At 39.7% G+C, this 19,694-nt stretch overlaps 1 protein-coding gene across 1 annotated transcript in view; it reads left to right on the top strand.

The window, feature by feature from the left end:
• The window catches only part of DAPK1 (death associated protein kinase 1), an 87,566-nt gene extending 69,371 nt beyond the window's left edge, over positions 1–18,195 (top strand). The window contains exons 18-25 of the mRNA XM_068422074.1: positions 2,315–2,392; positions 5,124–5,346; positions 7,507–7,695; positions 9,480–9,677; positions 12,030–12,168; positions 13,465–13,585; positions 15,088–15,276; positions 15,912–18,195. Of these exons, the coding sequence (XP_068278175.1) occupies positions 2,315–2,392; positions 5,124–5,346; positions 7,507–7,695; positions 9,480–9,677; positions 12,030–12,168; positions 13,465–13,585; positions 15,088–15,276; positions 15,912–17,144 (2,370 nt within the window). The 3' untranslated portion in view covers positions 17,145–18,195. The remainder of the gene's footprint in view (positions 1–2,314; positions 2,393–5,123; positions 5,347–7,506; positions 7,696–9,479; positions 9,678–12,029; positions 12,169–13,464; positions 13,586–15,087; positions 15,277–15,911) is intronic.
• Positions 18,196–19,694: the final 1,499 nt, after the last annotated feature.

The following is a 19,694-nucleotide window of genomic DNA, read 5'->3' as shown; positions in this document are numbered from 1 at the left end:
CAAGGTGAAACCTGGAAGTCAGGGGTTGAGTTAGTGGGATACATGGCCACACACAGGCATATGGCAGTAGGGTTGCTCAGGTAAGGACCAAGGGCAAAAGCCTCAGCCTAAGAGCAACACCTGATCAAAAGGTAGCATGAAAGCCCCTGATGGGGCTTCTTTTCAGGTCTTATTCCTTCACAGCAGTCTGAACCGAGATTAGACAGCTGCATCAGACAGCTGGTCTTGAGCTCAGGAACCTCTTAGGAAGTGGGGAGGAAGCTCTGGGTCATGACAGTGCCATCCCACTGTTACAGGTAGGCTTGCTCTATGCACATATTTGCTTAGACTTTTAAGCAATTTGAACCATTCCTGTTGCCATTTTTCCAGTTTTGGGAGCATTCACCTCCATCCCATTATAACCGTGCTCACTGATCAGGCTCTGGCTGAGCCACTGCCATCCACACTCCTTGCTAAATACTCACCAGATGTATGTTTCATTTGTGTTTATGCCCCAATAGCTGTGACTGAGATAAACAAATGATGTATCAGAGTACAACTGTTTAGCCAAAGCCAGGCTTGAAGCCAGAACAAACCGCCATGGAGCAATGAGACACCACAAGCAAGGGTGTCAAGTTGCCCAAGCCATGCCAAGGCAGTTGTGGCATACCCATCAAGAGGTGTGGGACCTGCTCTGATTCAAAGGGACAGTGCCTGTACTGCATACGTGCTTGGTGCTGGAGTTTGCCAGACCATCTCCAACCTGATGTTGCAACAGGAACATGCTGTGCTCTGGAAGACTGCAGAGCCAGGCTGTAGCAGTCTTGCTTTGGTCTTGGGGAGGCCAAAGATTTGGGGATCTGGATAAAATTCACAGTTTAGGTTGGTGAAGGCCGCATCCTGTTACCACTGGAATTCTCAGGAAGGGGATCAAGGTTTCCCCTTTATTTGAAGGTTTTGGATTCCCTTGGATGTGCCCAAAACTGGAAGCTCAGGCAGCACTAGAAAGTATTGAAGCAGTTCTGATGGCAGGCTGGCTGCCCAGCCACTAGACCACTCTTCCTGTCATACAGCAGGCACTGGGGATTAACTGGGATTTGGAGGGTGGGGTCAGCACAGACAAAGAGATTCTTCCCTTTTGATATGTCTTCTCTAAGGAAAGTTACCTTTAAAAAATACATTCAGATGTTTCTTTAGTAAAGTTGCAATTACGTGTCAACTATGGAAGGAATTTAAGGGTAAGGTATTGGTTCAAATTTAGTCAGTTCATGCCATCAACTCCAGTTTTGGCTGTTTCTTGCTAATGTTCTTTTCCTGTTCTGTCTGAATTATCTGAAGTTCTGGAGTACATACTAATTTTTACGGAAACCTGAAAATGGCTTCTGTAAGTGGACACTCAATTATCAAAGATATTTATTTCATATGTAGGGATAATAATTAACAGTAACCTCAGGAACTACTTAAGACAATGCAAGTTTCAAAGGAAAAGCTGGTAAAATCAAAGATAGAAACTGAAGAACGAGATCTTAGTTTTCTAGTACTACTTCTTAATAATTGAAACCTCTTACCTGAGAGAGTGAAAGAAGCAAAGTGCTCATAAATTAGTTACCTGTTACCAAAATTTAAAACAACAGAATAGCATTAATGTAGTTACGAGAGTGAAAGTATTGAGCAGTTTTTCTTTCAGCCTATTTAATATTAAACTGCTGACCTGTGAAACGTGGGTAATTAAATGGCAAGACCAGAATGCTGAAGGCAGCTTTGCTTTTCCTTTTAAATTTGCTGATGCATTTTAAGCACATCCCTTACAATATTCTTGCTTTCTGGAAACCTCCAGTGACTGTTATGCCTCTGTCATTCTTTATCCATTAGTAAATAAAATTCACTTGCTACTCATGTGAGTGAATACACTAATGTGTCCCCTTTTTGTGAACTGTTTAAACTTTTAGATCTGTTCGGTATGTAATATCTAGAAATTGCTATCATCTTCTAGTTGGTGAGAAGAGAGGAGGAATTCAGATGGGGAGTACTGGCATCGCTGTCAGGCTCTGAATTGAAAGTATCTTGTTACAGTGGCATGCAGATGCCAGTTTGTAAAAGAAATGCCGTTGTTCTGCATTGTACCGTATTTTTTGGGGCCATTTAAAAAAACAGAGATTCTGATGGGGAGTAATTGTTGCTGGTTATTGGTTTGGTGTTTTTTTTTCTTTTCCCTTTTTTGTTTGCATCTGACAGCAATTCTATTACTGCTTGAGCAGCTGAGCTATGTTGCATGTGATTTTTTTTATTGTGGGCAAAAGGAAGGAACTGCTGCTAATAATCTGTGTTTTAACAGGATGGGAAGACAGCAGAAGATCTTGCCAGAGCAGAGCAGCATGAACATGTAGCCAGTTTGCTTGCAAGACTTAAAAAGGTTGGGAATGCATGAATTTTAACTGAGGTTTTCATGTTTTTAGATACCAAGAGAAGTTTGACAATGGGAAATCATGTGACAAGATATTCATCAAAGCCATTCTAAAAAGCTGTTGCAAAAATCCTTACTGGAATGGTGTCTTTTTTTCTTCTTCATTTTTAATTTGAAATTATGCCCTCAGTTAAAGCTAGTATGTACGTATTAACAAAAATGGCTAAGCTAGTCTGCATCACTGATCTATTTTATCGTGTCTCTGACAATGCCTGGCAAAGCATCTAAGGTGTTTAGAAGAAACTGGAAGATAAACTGTTAAGAATTAGTACATCATACAAGAGAACTTACTTCCCCACCATCACTGTTTTAGTTAGATTAGGCTTATAAAGTATGAGGGGTTTGTGCCCCTTCTGGAAACTCTTAATACCATGTGGAATAGTTGCCTAAGTTCTCAATGTCTTTCTTTAATTCTGCAATTTCAGTATTGCCAAATTCCCTCACAACTAGAAGGCAAAGCTGATCTGGGCTTGTTGTAAGGCAGTAAGGCTGACACATCTGATATGCATTAATTATTCTGGATAGGCAGCATCACTGATGCCATGAAGGTTCAGGGACCACTTGCCTGGAGATTCCAGGCAACAGCCAGACAATTAAAACAGTCCTGTTTTAATTATGCTGATGGGTCAGTGGAAAACTGAAATAAATAACCATTTCAGAGTAGCAATAGGATATGGTGTGTACTAGTCATTACCAAGGTGGAAATAGAATCATGTCCTTTAGTCCTGCCAGTAAATCTATGCTGCCTGGGAAGTGAAGATGTCAGAAAGTATGAAAGTTCAGGCTTCCTTTGCAGTCATAGCTTTTGTAAATGTTTGTCGTAACAGGATCCTTTTTGCATGGTTGCATCCCTGCACCAAACCTTTGCCTGTTTCTGCATGCAAGTGGATAAATTTGTATTTTAGTCATTATGTAAATATGGAACTAATATGAATAGGCCTAAAACAGAAGGGAGATCAGACAAATCTCTTCTGAAAGAGATGTTTGTAGCTGTAATTCTCTTAATAGGACAGTATGCTTAATTATTGAAGGCCTGCCTATATATATGGGGAAAATACATGATAATTATATACTTCATCAGAGTATACTTTGCAACAGAGAATCTGATCAATTGAAATTCATAAACTACATCAAACCACTGGGAATATTGTGGTACTACTCAAAATGGTCAACGTCATCTAGCAGAGATGACACTTATTTTCAGTGCCTGTGGAGGGTTTTGTCCCTAATAGCACACACATGAAGAACCTACTGTCATAGTGGCTCTTGCAGAAGGGGTGCAGTATTTGCATTGTGACTAACTTATTTAATAAATGCCTGTTAGTGAGGAAGGAACTAAATTATATGCGCTACTATTTCTGTCAAATTTTTCAGCTTAGTTGCTGCGTGCTTATAACTAGGGGGGGCGGGCTGTAGGTGCTTGGTTAATGACTCATCCTACATCTTAAACTCAGTACAAATGCAGAACAACAGAGCCTGTTCTCTCAGCTCCAAATGGGGCAAGGAAGGAAGGGAGGATGAAGCTAGCTCCTTTGCCCTTCCACCTTTCTGCTGTCTCCCTGTTTCCTTAAAACAGGTCTTTCTGTGGGAAGAGACAGTTGATAGTTTGCTGTTATGCACTGTATCCCCTTGTTGAGCTGATCTTTCAAGCTCATGCTTGTGTGGGAAATGGAGCATCCATGTCTGATTGCCTCTTGCTGGGCAAAGAGAAAAGACAGATTTGGTTTGTTCATTCCCGACTCTGTCTTTGGCAGGAACAGAAGAAGTATCTTTCAGATACTACAAGACAAGATACAGAGGGGTAATGGGGGAGCTCAAAATGGAAAGCTCTTCTGTAGGAGATGTGATTGGGTTTGAGGAGGGCCTGTGTAGGAGGATGAGATTGAAGCTGTGGAAGAGACAGTGAATGTACGTGAAGGGCAAATTGTGAGAGGAGAATGAAGTAGGGAGGCAGATCTATTGAGGCTTGGGAGTAAAGAGGGGAACCAGTCTGGAGGATGTACACTTGCAGTAGAGAAGCAGAAAAATGGAATGTGAATAGTATGCGAGAGGTCTTTTAATGTAAAGAAGAGTAAGTGTGTGGGGAAAGGAGGTAAGAGTGGCCTGGGAAAAGCAATATTTACCTTGCAAAGAACTGAAGTGGAAATAAACAGAGAACTGGGCGGGGGGAGAGGAAGAGGATAATTCTCCCAAATACAAGAAGTACAGGAAAAGTTGATGTAAAGAGGGGAAATGCACATTGTTTTCGGATTGCTGAGGTGGTAGCTGTTACTGCAAAATTCCTCAGTGCTGCATGTATATTATAAAAGATTATGGATATTGGTTAGGCTATTGAAACTCATAGATAAGGAGAATGGGTACTGAAAGAAGCTAGTTTTTCCTCCTTTGCCCTCCATCAAAGGTCCAAATTATTCCATTCACTGATGGTGAGCCTGAAGTCATGTGTGATTATCACAAAGACTCAAGTTGGGTCTTGAGAACAAGCCCTCAACTGTGCCTTGTCTTGTCCCTGCCCTTCTGCCGGTAACTGATCATTTGCATGATGAAGCAGAGGAAGGAACTGATCCAGATGGAACACCAGCCTGGCAAGAAAGCATTATCTAAACGCTGTGTTTTGAGTTTGCTGGGGGCAAAAGTTCCCTGCCACACATTCTGATTTCTTCTTTATGTTGAATTTTAGGATACGCACCGGGGGCTTTTTATCCAGCAGCTGCAGCACACGCAGAATCCTCAGCCCCGGATCAAACTGAAATTGTTTGGACACTCTGGCGCTGGAAAGACAACCCTCGTGGAATCTCTCAAGTGTGGCCTGTTACGAAGCTTTTTCCGAAGACGTAGGCCTAGGCTGTCCTCCACTAACTCAAGCAGATTCCCCCCATCTCCTTTGTCCTCCAAACCTTCAGGTACGGCTTCGAAGCTGTGATGTTTGAACGAGAAAACATTTTCCTCTTAGTCTGTGTAGCTCCTAAGTAATAGCTGTTGGCGGCACCACAAAAAACAGGACAGGCTAAGCATGTAAGACAGCAAAGCAAAGTGGAGAGGGTATTGACTTCTCTGTGCACAGGCTCCTACCTAAAGTAAGAGAGAAGAGGAACAGCAGGTGTCGAGGGTGTAGGAGTCTTAAGGTTTTGTTTACTCACATGCTGCATAAGCGAACGTGGAGTGTGGAGGACAGGACTTGTGAACGCTGGCGTTTATTTTTCACAAAAAGTCCTATGGTACGAATGCCAGTGTCGTGACAAGATTCCACCATCATTGTTTTGGGGATTATATTTTGTCAGCCTTTTTGTTTGCGTAGTTTCAATGAACTTTGTGCAAAATTTAAACAGTTGCTGCATCTTTATGTGACCTTTGAGTAATAACAGAGGGTTCAGAACTGCCTCTGATGCCTTGGAGTGCTTTTTGGTAAGGTACAGGAGTGGATTAGCCCAGCTAGAGGTGTCTAAAATTGTCTCCAAACAAGGTGAAAAGTGAAGTTTTCTAAACTGTGCAAATGTGCAAATAGAGAAACTTTGCTCATGTAGCACCAGTTAGCCTGGGTGAAGTAAGAAGAGCTGCAGGATGTGGAGGAACTAGCTAGGTTTACACTTCAACTTGTGCCTGGCTTTGAAAGAACCCATAGTTGTGTCAGAGGAACACTGGAAAGAGTAGTCAGCTATTTGTCCGGGTCACTTTTCTAACAGTGAGAGGCTGTGCAATGCATACAAGCTAAGCAGGCACTTTGAGGAGCTCAAGTTTAATTGATGTTTAGATGTAGTCTTACTATGTAAGTTTTAGATGGGGTCAGGGTTGCCTTTTTCTTTAAAACTTTCGGATAATACTTGCAGGTTTAGGTTTCATTCATTTTTAAGTAAGGTTAGAACAGTGATGATAGATTACATCTCTGTTTTGGCAGCTATAAGGTACTCACAGAGTGGCTTAACAAGACAAGATAACCTGGCACAGAGATTGTTACTGCATTTGCTGTTCACTTAACACAACGGGCTCACACCTGTGACAACAGAATAAATAAATTAATTAAATTAATCAATCAGAAGTAGTTGATTTATTTATCTTAATTTACTGTGTCATGCAAGGGGAGATAAGTCACTCAAGGAATACAGTTCCTGGAGGCAGTGCAGGAAGGTTTAGACTGAAAAAAAGATTTTGGTTTTTGCTTGTTTCAGTATCTTCTTTTTGGATTAAAATCATTATAGAACATGTAAATAATAGTATGGGTTGAGTGACATAATCAATAAACACTTAGACCAGCACAATTTGGTCTCTACTTGATCATGTGCTTAGGTTTGTTTAAATTATGTAAAAATAAGTGTGTGAATTCCCCATGTATTTATTTACAAGAGCCTAAAAATGTAAATATTATACTAAAAGATAAAACATGAAAGTATGGTTTTACAGCTGACAGGAGGTTTCTTTCTATATTAAAACCCAAATATTAGAATTCATCATCTAGTGGGGGAAAGAAATCTTTACTTTCTCCACTAGGTGGTGCAAGTCAATTAAAAAGCCCTTTCATTTCGCATTTACTCTTAGGGAATCTGAACTAAGCGTGAACTGAACAAATTGCTTATTAGTAAAATAATTTTGGTTAAGGGCCTGCTTTTCTCCCTCACCTTCCTAAAAACAGTTGTTACACAGTGATATTTTTATCCTTACTTCCAGGAATCAGCTATATGAATATGTGGCATTTCCATGCCAATAAAAACAGCCCATGCTATGAAATTACAGCCCTCAGCTAAAAAAGCAGTATCTTTGCAACACAGAAAAACTTTAACTATTGAAACCTTTCATTGCCAAATCATTCCATTTTTTGCATGCTTCCCACCCAGTGGTGTGTCTGTTAAAGGGCAATAAGTGCTACATGGGATCATTCTAAGATTTTACTTTTCATCGTTCAGAATAAGGATGCAGTTGTGTACGCTCACAGCTTGGTAGTCATTTCCTTTCTTTGAAGAGCAGTTTGGTTTTTTAAACCAGCTTTTATGCCTTGCATACTTACTTTGAAGTGATCTGGTTGTGATTTGCATGTGGCTTGTAGTCTCATTTTCCTTTCTCTGCCCTAGTTTCAGTAAGCATTACAAACCTTTATCCTGGTTGCGAGAATGTCAGCGTGAGAAGCCGAAGCATGATGTTTGAGCCAGGCCTGACCAAAGGGGTATTAGAAGCTTTCGTTTCACCTGCTCATCACTCTCACTTCTCTGCTGATGACCAGTCCACCAAGGCCATTGACATTCAAAATGCCTGCTTGTATGGTAAGCAGAGCCCTGGTCTGGTGTGCCTTAATGCTGTGGAATGGTTAATGCTATGTTGCTTGTTTTTAGAATTAAAAATGAAAAAAAAATCTGACTTGTGATGGTAGTGACTGTGGTTGAGAATCCAGCACTCGTGGGGTTTGATTTGTTTAAGTAGAAAGTAAATCTGCATTAAGTTGTCTACCTGTAATACACATAGTAATCACTTGTGTCAGATCCTTATACGTAGAAATGTTTTTGGGATGAATAAGTGGGGCAGGAGGAAGGAGGGATTTGGTATAATAGGAGTGGGTTGACAGACAGGCTACTAGTGTGGAAGCTCCACCTATACTGTATGTCATTTGGGGATTTTATCAGATTTAATCTGGTCCCATAGACCCAAGCATCCTTACCATGTAAGTGGTTCCCAGCTGCATAAAGGACTTACCATTCTTGCCCTGTCACAGGGCTGGAGCATGTTTGGTGAGCCCTGGAGCTCACCAGACATGGTGAGTGGAGCTCCTGATTCGATTTTTTTTGAAAGGAAGCTAACTGCTCTGCAGTTGAAACCATTTAGCAGTAAGAAGGGTCAGTCAGAGCAGTTGTCATAAGTACATATATGGCTTTTGACTTTGAAGACCATACAAATGGTATGTATACACCACCAGCCATACTAATCATTGTCTAGGTGGTAAGAACTCTCCCAGTAGTATCATGTTTTGCATGCATTAGCAGCTGGAATTTTGAGGCTGAGTTAGGATTAGTCAGGATTTTGTTTTGGAGAGAGAAACCTATTTAGGAATGCAGTATATGCACACTAACTAACACATGCAGTGACAAAACGCTTGTCCTAGATGCTGAAGAGTTTGGATGTAGCTACAGCTTATTCTTTGTCCAGGCTAATTTCCTCTTTCAGTGTAATTTGAAACCAAGTCAAATTCTGCAGTGAAATAAGAGTTGTGCAACGGCCTGTCAGAAGGCATTTCTTTTCTTTCTCTGTGCTGTATTGATATAGAAGGAAAGTGTGCACATGGGAGACCTCTGAATAGCTGTACTCATAGCAGCAGATTTGAGATTTCCGGCTTCTTCTAGAAGTTTGAGGTGCATCTTAATCAGCATTTATTTAAATAGAGGTAGTACAAGTGCATCAGACTTCAGCCTAATCAGATGGTGAGTCTGGGGAGTACCATACAGTGCAACACACTAATACTTTTCTCACCTGAAGCTAAAAGAGATGGCAAAAAGAAGCACGGATCCTTAACATAGTGATTCTTCAGTCCTGACTTAACAATGTGATGTCAATAGTACAATTCTGTAAAGCAAAGTGTCTTCTTTGAGAATGTCCTTCGGCTGTTTTTAGTACCAGCAGTGGCATGTTAAGAAGAAAAATTAATAAAAATGTTGAGCTTTTTGGGGTGAGCGGGAAAAGAATGGGAGACGTTATTCTTGTGTGTCAAGGGAATTAAAGCTCTGTTGCTGTTGAGCAAGGCAAAAGGCCAATTTAATGTGTCAGGCTGCATGCGTTTAACACACAGGTGCTTCCATGTGGCATCCAGCTGAACATCCTAGAGAAGTGAATGTGAGAGAGGAACAGATTGCGAGGAGCCCTCTTCTCAGCCTCTGCGAGTGACTGAAACCTGTTCCCTTTGTTCATGATTGCATTTGCAGTCTTCCTTTGTCACATGTGTACCAGTTATCTTTATGAAAGCGTAAATCAGATTAACTCTTTTGTTTGTCTTTCTATGGTGGACAGATGCTTCATGCTTACTGATGAAGTGTGATTTTTTCATCTGTTTGCTTTTCAGGAGTTGGTGATTTCAGCATCTGGGAGTTCTCTGGGAATCCTGTGTATTTCTGCTGTTATGATTATTTTGCTGCGAATGATCCCACTGCAATTCACATAGTGCTTTTTAGTCTCGAGGAGCCTTATGAAATCCAGTTAAACCAAGTGACCTTTTGGCTCAGTTTCCTGAAATCGTTAGTCCCAGTTGAGGAGCCAATAGGTATGCTCTTCTGCCTGTTCATGAAATATTAGGGGACTATTAAGATAAAGCTTCTTGTGTTTCTCTGCAACTTTGTACATCCTCCATGTTGAGTGCTGTTACGTGCCTTCATCTCCAGGTATTCAAACAAACTTTACACAAGGTTTCTTAGAGAAAGGGAATTTTATCTGTGGAACAAGCCTGAAGAGTTGTACACACTACTTAGTCCAACTAAAAGGGGTCATGAGGTACCATGCAGCCTCTTGTGGCACTGGGATTTACATCTGTAAATGGCAGGTGGAAGTTTTATATCAGATAAGTTGTGTGGAAAAGTGTTTCAGAGGGTTAGATGCATTTAAAACCAGTTTTAGACTTACTGCTTAAATTCTACCTATATCTAACCCCAATTAACAGTGTTTCCAGCGTAAATCAGTCTTGTCAGTGAGAACAGGACAGAACGACATCGGGGAGTGGCGTTACCTCTCAGTATGTGCCACTTTTAACATGTTTAACTAGAGCTGTATTTGGACTTCAAATATGTTAACCTTTGGTGCATTAGGGTGTACAGAAACCAGTATTTCTAGTAAATTTCACTTCACATATTCTCAGACTTTGCACAGGTTTCAAGTAAGTTTACTTGGTTTATGTTCAAGCTTTCTAACAAACTGAAAGTTACTTGGCAGTCAAACAATTTAAGTAACTTTTTTTTTTGTAAAAGATCTGTAGGTCTAGGTATATATATACCATATAACTTGTTTGTGCTTTTAGCTGAGCATTGTTCTGCAGACTGTGATAGTTTCATGGATGAACCAAGCTATGACGTGTGTCTTGGTTCTATGAATTGAAATGTTATTCCAGCCAGTGGATCTGACTCAACACTCATGGACATTTATAACGCTGCTAGAGAGTCACCAGACAAGCATATCAAATACTTACATAGTGCAAAGAGTATTTCCCCTCTCTTTTTGTTTTCTGCTTGATTCTGTATGCATTATTTCAACAGGATAATGATAGTAATGAGCCAAGGCATACCTTCGGTTTTCAGTTCAGGCATCTGCGTGTCTTTCATTTTCCATTTTAGGTCAAATCACAAGGTTAACAATATGAGCATTTCAATCTAACCAACATGAGAATACTTCTGGAATTAAAAACTCAGAAGTTTGCAGAAAAGTATCAAACCTGAAAATACAGTTAATTTGCAGGAGCTTTTCATGGCTCCTCAGTCAAGTGAGGAAACTTAGTTCTTGGTTTGACTGAGTTAGAATTAGCACTAATTGTTTCTTCTTGCTGATCTAATTATCAGCATTATTTAAATACTTCGCTTAAATCAGTGTTTATACTGGTCAGCTCAGTTTGGGTACCCATGCATTTTTGTACTACTACTAATGTCTCACATAATATGTAGTAACTGATGTTAGCAGAAACTTTAAACTTTTGGAATTACTTTCCACTTATTTTGTCTTAAGTCCTTCAGCTGCCCACCCACAAAAAAAAAAAAAAAAAAAAAAAAGACTTACAATTACAAAATACTTACGTTCCAGTGCTATGCAGAGATTTGGGAAGATGTGGCTTTGTATGAATGAAATGAGATTCTGTAGCTCTTAGTTGATGAAAACTGAGCAGTGATGTAAGCATATTTCCCATTTGAAGTTTTGTCAGACAAAACCAGCAGGATTGGATGTACTATCTTTTTTAAAAACAGTCTAATGATGTCTCCTGTGTTCTGGAAGATCAGTTTGAGAAAAGATTGAAAACTGTGTGTTCTGTACTGTCACCTCATTCATGCCATTTGTTTCTTTCTTTCTTTCTTTCTCATTCTTTTTCATGGTTTCTGCCAGGCTTTCCTACTTAACTCTCACCTAAGTGAGAGGTCATTGTTTCTGTAAGTACTGCAAAATAGCATTCATACCAATGTATGAATGTTGTAGACATTTTGTGTTCTACTTATAATCCTCTACTCTGCACCTGTAATATTAAAGACCATCCAAAGATTATGAGAAACCCTTTCAAGAAGCTGTTATTTTTAATTATTTTTCCTCACTCTATTATAGTTTGTAGTTAATAGATACATTATTAATGTTACTGATTAATGTTTTTGTTAAAACAGTGAAGTCATGTAATACCAATGTATCTGATGTTATTCAAAGAGTCAAGCTATTCAAATTGCACCTTATATAGATAATCCTCTAGGCAGACAATAGCCAAAGCACCAGTGGTGTAAGCACAGTGTGGCTATTCTTAGAGTTGGTAAACCCTCTGCAAAAGTGATCGGTATTAAGAACATAAAATTTATTGCTACTTTCCTGGCTCAGTAAGACAGCCATCTCCATAGGCACGTCTCATAGTGAGGGAGTGTTCTTGTTTCGCTTCTAGCATTTGGTGGAAAGCTGAAAAGTCCTCTGTGTGTTGTTCTGGTCGCCACACATGCTGACATAGTGAATCTTCCTCGGCCTGCTGGGGGAGAATTTTGGTATGACAAAGACATGTCGTTGTTGAAAGAAATCAGGAACAGGTAAGTGGGGAGTGTATTTATATGTAGTGTTTAAACATGTCAACTGGAAAGAAAAAATACTAAAATGCATAGGAATATGTAAAAGGGTTTTGTGTGGCTTAAACTTTATGATATTATGGTATTTTGAAGCTTCGGGAAGCTTATATTGTGCAAAAATTGGAACACTTACCAATATTACAGTGAGTGAGCCGCCTTAAGTGAGCTATAATGAGTGCAGAAGTGGTGCAAAAATGAGTTGAGGGTCAGGAAGTCTCACCCTGTAAACACTGAGATACATCCAAAGATCTGTACCGGCCATCTGTCTAACATCTTGATGCTCATGTTTTACACCAGTCTCAGAAACGTGGGCAGTTCTCAGCCACACAAACTCTGGGTGCAAAAAAGGAAGCTTTACAGGAGAGCCACCCTTCACTCTGAATTGATTTAGGATGGGTAGGAAAAAAACTTAAACCAGGCCTGGAACTACTCCATACACAGTTTGTGAAGAGCTGGACACCATGGAGTCACACGGGTGACAAGGTCTTCCAAGAGACAGCTAGAAGTTAGGGAAACTTCTCATGTTCTTTAGCAAATGTTTGGAGAGCATGCTAGTTGTAGATGGAAATAGGGAATTTTTCACGAACATACTATTGTATAAAGTGACAGTAATTTATATTCACAGTGAGCACAGAAATGTGGAGCATGTAAGTGTGTAACACATGGTCCGAGGAACCATCCATACCTGTTAGCATAGACACTTGTCTGGTCTGTAGAAGAAACAGATGTAGGAATTCCAGCACAGTAGTGGCAGGGCAGTATCTTAATCAGTTGCAATAAACCAACAGAAAATACCTGTTTGTAATCTTTGATGTTGGAATCCTCTTAAATGCAAATCAGCCCAGAGCTAGGAAAACAAGTGTGTGCGGTTGAAAAGTCAAAAGGAAGTGAGAAAGAGAGCTGGTGTCAATAGCAGTGACAAAAAATATGAAGACCTTAAAAAGAATTTATGCCTGCTGTCCCTTCTCTAGTAAAAAGTTTGGTTTTGTAATTAAGTTCTGTGATGCAGTTGTAATTTTCTTATACATCTTCAGCCTTCTTCCTTAGGAAAGCCAACAATTTTCTCTCAATATCTCTGTTTATTTTCGAGAAAGTTAGAGAGCAGCTATACTATCTGTGCTTATAAAATATCTTAGCATAATCCGTACTTAAAATTTTTCATCATTCCTTGAAGAAAAATAACTCTTGTGTCATTTAAGTGCAGCTGGATTAAGAAATAAAACTGGATTGGGGACTAATTGCTCATTTTTTCTCTTTTAGATTTGGAAATGATCTGCAAATTTCAGACAAGTTATTTGTCTTGGATGCTGGAGCATCTGGGTCTAAAGATATGAAGCTTCTCCGAAATCACTTGCAAGAAATAAGATGCCAAATAATTTCTGTAAGTAATGTCTAATGGTCTGGGTTGGGCCAGCCAAAATGTGAAAATCTTGTAATAATCTACTGTGAATTTAGTACTTACACGAAGAAACTTAAGGAAACGAGTGGTGTTTCAGTTTTTTAGCAGTATGCATGACAGACCTGGTGATAAGCAAAATCCTGACATCAAAGATTCAGTCAGCATTTTCAAAAACGTAGGTGTTTTGTCACCAAAATGATCTTTCTTGAAAGGAAATTATTTTGAGATTTTCAGTTCAAAGTTACTGTTTTGTATTTTGAATTGACAGTGATTGGTTTCCAGCATTGATCCTTCTTTTTTTTTAAAAAAATCTTTTTTTCTATCAGCATAGTATTACAGAGAAACTGAATATATTTCAGGCAAATACGTTTTTCATTAAAAAAAAACACCAGAGTAGAACATTTTCCTCAACTGTTCGTAAGATAATTCCCAATATAGATGTGTGAACTGAATGTACATTAACTTTACCACACTTTTTTACTGAAAAATATGTGCTTGGAGTTATATATATATGTGTAGGTATATGTATATGAGACTAAATGTAAAATAGCCATGGTTTGATGTCATCACCGTGAATCCACAGAGACTCCCATACTGAGGGTGACCAAGTCAAGTTGTTACGTAGTCTGTGCTAAATGGGTTTAAATTTCTTTGTACCAAAGGCCCTCTTACTTGTGTGACATACCAACAAGACTTTCTGCAGCTACTTCTGATCGGTATTTTTTAAAAAATGAATGAAAAGTGAGTGTATTACTGAGTTCATTCTGTAGGTTGAGGAAAATGATGGTTTTATGCAAAATTCAGCCTATTTTATGTTCCAGATGGTCTCTTGATTAAATAAGCTTTTCTTCTCTGAGAAAACTTTATCATAGCTGTGGTCACTAACTTGAAATCTGGAGGGCTTTGCTGCATAAGAAGCGCATGCTGTGGCTTGAGAGTGTAGGATTAAGGCATTAGTGATGTCCAAGACAATCAATAGATAAAAGTGCCATGTTTACTTTTTCTTTGGTACTCTGCTGTCTCGCCTGTTGAAGTAAATTGGTCCTGTACAGATATTGTTGAGTACAGATTTTACTTAAATGTTGACAATTTCTAAAGTAAAGATTAACTTCTAGACGCATGAAGGCAGTTGATACATTTTGAAGTCACTGTTTCAGGTCGTCAGCACATTTGACAGGGCAGGACTACATAAACCAAACTTTGTTCCACGTGTCAGGATTCCCTTTGTAATAATGGTGATGTTTGGAAAGCTTGTTTATTTCAGCAAAAAAAGTTGTTTCTGGAATTCACTTTATTAAGAAAAGTCGGATCTTGTGGCAAGTGAATGCCAGATAGAAGAGCAAGGGTCCATCACAAGGGGAACTCTTTAGACATGAATATATGTCATAATGCATTAGACCTTGTAACCTCCATTAAAAAAAAAATAGTACTGTAATTCTCAGCAGAGTAGAATTACAAATGGATGTTTTCTCTGCTTTTGTAAGACTTGTCCTCCTATGACTCATCTGTGTGAAAAAATAATCTCCACAATGCCTTCATGGAGAAAAATGAATGGACCCAACCAGCTGATGTCCTTGCAGCAGTTTGTATACGATGTACAGGAACAGCTTAATCCCCTAGCAAGTGAAGATGACCTACGGCATATTGCACAGCAGTTGCATAGCATAGGAGAAGTAAGTTTTTTTATCTAAATTGCATCTCTTTATTAGCAAGGTACTGCTCTGGTAGAATATTGCTTAATGGGATTTAAGCAAATGTCTATAGTTATTTTTTTCCTCCTCCCTCTTAAGACATCATAAGAAGCAGAGACTGGTTAATAGTGCTTTTTATTATCCTTACTATCTTGTGACTCCTATTTCATTCAACATTATTTCTTTGAGACAGGAAGAATTACAGAAGTTTATAGCTATAGTTGTAAGAATATAAAATACCCAGAAAGGGTAAGTATGCTATCATCTTAAATCAGGTAGTGCCTAATGTGTTCAGTGCATATGAGAAACGTATGTGTGTCTGTTAGAAATCGAATCGTAGGATAACACCTTTGCATAAATAGCTTGCAGGGCATGGCTAGGCTTTACTGATGTCAGGCTCTAATGGCTTTGTTACTAGTGGAAATCAAGAACTAGATCTGCTCTTTGTTACAAGATCTGCCCTTGACTACTTGCAAGAAATTAAAATGCACTGTTTGTTTTTCTCCTGTCAGCAGTGTTAATTAAGTGATGGGGTCAGTAAGTTAGGAAAGAGAGAATGTGGGGTATCATCTTGTACTTCACAAGATGTAAATAGTACCTTTCATATTTATAAACAGATTAACATTATGCAGAGTGAAACTGTCCAAGATGTTGTGCTTCTGGATCCTCGCTGGCTCTGTTCAAATGTCCTTGGAAAAATCCTGTCAGTGGAGAACCCAAAAGCCCTCCATCACTATAGAGGTCGGTACACTATAGAGGACATCCAGCGTCTGGTGACAGATAGTGATGTGGAAGAACTCATACAGATTTTGGATGCCATGGATATTTGTGCAAGGGACCTTAGCAGTGGAACAATGGTGGATATTCCTGCTCTCATAAAGACTGACAATCTCCATAGGTCTTGGACAGATGAGGAGGATGAGGTGCTGATTTATGGTGGTGTTAGAATCGTTCCTGTGGAACATCTTACGCCGTTTCCTTGTGGAATTTTTCATAAAGTTCAGGTGAATCTCTGCAGGTGGATTCATCAGCAAAGCACAGAGGGGGATGCTGATATACGTCTGTGGGTAAATGGATCAAAGATTATGAATCGCGGAGCTGAGCTTTTAGTGCTGCTGGTCAACCATGGTCAGGGTATAGAGGTTCAAGTCAGAGGACTGGAAACAGAGAAGATCAAGTGCTGTTTACTCCTGGATTCCGTATGCAGCACCATTGATAACTTAATGGCCACAACCTTACCAGGCCTTCTGACTGGGAAATACTACCTTAGTCCTCAGCAGCTGAGGGAACGTCATGAACCAGTAATGGTCTACCAGCCTAGAGACTTTTTCCGTGCACAGAGTCAAAAGGAGACATCACTAACTAACACTATGGGGGGATATAAAGAGAGCTTTAGCAGTATACTGTGTTTTGGGTGTCTTGATGTCTACTCCCAGGGAAGCCTAGGAATGGATATTCATGTTTCCGATCTGAATCTACTTACCAGGAGAAAACTAAGTCGACTTTTGGATCCACCTGATCCTATGGGCAAAGATTGGTGCCTTCTGGCCATGAACCTCGGCCTCCCTGATCTTGTTGCAAAGTACAATACAAATAATGGAACACAAAATGACTTTATCTCAAGCCCAGTCCATGCACTTCTGCAGGAGTGGAGTAATGCTCCTGAGAGCACTGTAGGTATCCTAATGTCTAAGCTGAGGGAGTTAGGTCGCAGAGATGCAGCAGACTTTTTACTGAAGGCATCTTCTGTGTTCAAAATAAATTTAGATGCTAATGGTCAAGAGGCTTATGCTTCCAGTTGCAACAGTGGCACATCTTACAACTCAATTAGCTCTGTAGTGTCACGGTAAGAGCAGGTGTTGTACATGGACATCTTTTCAAACTGCAGAAAGGGTAAAACACACAGTACAAGAGTTTCTGTGCATTTTCATTTATGAGGTTTTACATCAAAGGATCTTTATCCTTCTCCAGCACCGCCTTTCTGTGCATATACTTTCTACTTCTAACTGTGAATCGTTGCTCTTTACCTATTAAAAAGGCTGGTGTAGTTCTGGTGTTTTACAGTTATTCTTGATACATAATGTGCTGCTTAATACTGCCAATTTAACTGGAAAGTCTTAACTTTTGGATGACGTACTGCAACTGTTTTATAAAATATTTCAATTCTCCCCAAAGAAGGTAGGGGGAAAGGAATAGCACATATTACCTGAAATGTGTACTTCTTACACCTATTTCTTTTCATCGTGTCCTCTGCTTAACATGTTTTTATATTTGTAAGGAGAGAAATCCACCATTTGCGGCCAGTCCAAGTGAATTTAAAACCACATTGTTTATAGCTGAAAAAGCGAGTGCCTTTTGCAGGAGGGAGGGTGCAGTTGATTTGAATGACCCTGCTGGAGTTACAAAAACACGCTACCTCTGTTTCACCTAAATTGTCTGCATGCTTATCATTGCAAGTGGTGCTTGCCTTTTGATTTTTACTGCACTTCTAAGACATTGGTGATGACTCACGCAGAGCATTCTTGCACCAGTACTATGGGTATAGACGTGTGATACCTAATCAACTTCGATTACAGTCAAATCATAATGTGAAAATCTCTTAAACTTGCCAATTATTATGCTTCATTATTTCCATGCACCTCAGGTAAAAGTTCATATCATTATAGAGTTCAAAAAACACAAGTGTTGGATACTGCAGAATAATATTGTATAGCTGTCAGTTGTAATTTGTGTGTAACAAAGGTTTTCTACTGTTAGATCCTGCATTACTTACTTCCTGTACTTGAAAACTTTGATGGGGATAAAAACAAAAAGGAAGCAAGGTTTCTTGCAGTGATAACTTTAAAATTGATATGAGGGAATATGACCCATTCTCTGTTCTAAAAAGCATGTAATTTTAATGGTGCGATGTGTGTTTGTTTATATATATTGTATGTACATATATTAATACTATTTTTTCCTTAATCTTACAATGTAGTAAAATTGTAAAGGATTTTTCTACAAATAAACTGTTGCTTGTTGCATCCTTGTTGTTAATATTCTGTAGCTGAAAGGGACCAAAATGTCTGTTTTCCTTACAGTCGCAATCTTGGAGAGGCAATACCAGGCTTCTGAAGTTGTAGGAACCTTCTGTTTCACTTCAGGGGGATTTCTCAGTACGCTGGAGGAATATTTATTTATTTGTTTGATGCAGAGGTGGTCCTTCTGCAGCAGAGGGATTTGCATTCATTTTGACAAACGGCAAGCCAAAGCGGTTTGCTACATAGCTTTTCCTTTGTGTTTTTTTACAATGAAAACCAAAACAGCAGATGCAAGTTTGTCATCACGAATCTTCCAGATTACACTGTGTTGCAAAGGGGGAGAACACTGTGTTAAAACCTGTGCTGCGGTAACGGTCCTTTACATTAAGGATCCCCTCATCACATGAGGGACTGTGCTGCTGCTGCTTGTTTTAACTCTCAGCATCGCTCAGCTGCGCAGTCTCTGTACGGCACCTATGCAGGCAGCTCTGCACAATACCTCCTTCCCTCTGTATGCTGCAGAGGAATTAAATGGACTCTTCCTAAAATGCTGATTGCCATTTCTCACTGCCTTTCTTTGCATATTTTACCCTTGCTGTATTAAATCCCTCCCTGGACATCGCTGCTCAAAATTTCTCAGTGAAGAGCCCAGCTTTCCACAGCCCATATTTGCCTGTGTTACTTCATGGCCACCACCACGGTTCACCTTCCTGCTGTGGACATGTTCAGTACTTCTGTCAGATTCTGGTATGTGGAGGGGTCCTTCTCGTCTCATATAACTTCATGGTTTTCTAGCTGATTTCTTTAGGCCTGTTCCTCAGCCATCCAACTTGGAGTTACCTTCACTGAGTCTGTGTGACTGCAGAGGAGGGGGACTTGATATCACAAGTCCTGTGAGAGCAGAGACTACTGTGAGATGCTTTTCCCATGCAGGGCTGTCAGTGGTGTCTGTTAGTTTGGGATTTAATTCACCACTGTTCTGCTTGTGGTCCAGTGGCAAGATTTTGAGATACCAGGTGGCTCCTCCCCTGCCTGTGTCCCCAGGTGCTTTATGCATGGTCGACTTACCAACACTGATGCAGTAGTCGTTTCTTTCCCCCCACCCCCCCACGTTCCTGACAATTCTCTACTTCCATTTACTGTAAAACGCATTCCTCGGAGTATAAGGAGTATAAATTACTTAACAGATGCTGTGATGGATCTTTGAATGGTAGTAACAGCCTATTGCATCATTTGCAGTTTTCACGGTAATAGGGTCAAGAAAGTGAATCACAGTCATAGGATAGCTTTGGATTGCTTTCCTATAAATCATGTGCCACTGACAATAAAAAACGCTGTCTTAAGTGACAAAGTTGACCAAAAAAAAGGTTAGCAAAGTGT

Source organism: Nyctibius grandis, chromosome Z (assembly GCF_013368605.1).
Source record: "Nyctibius grandis isolate bNycGra1 chromosome Z, bNycGra1.pri, whole genome shotgun sequence".
Lineage (NCBI taxonomy): Eukaryota > Metazoa > Chordata > Aves > Nyctibiiformes > Nyctibiidae > Nyctibius > Nyctibius grandis.
Note: the sequence above shows the minus strand (reverse complement) of the source record. Positions and strands in the feature narration are given on the sequence as shown.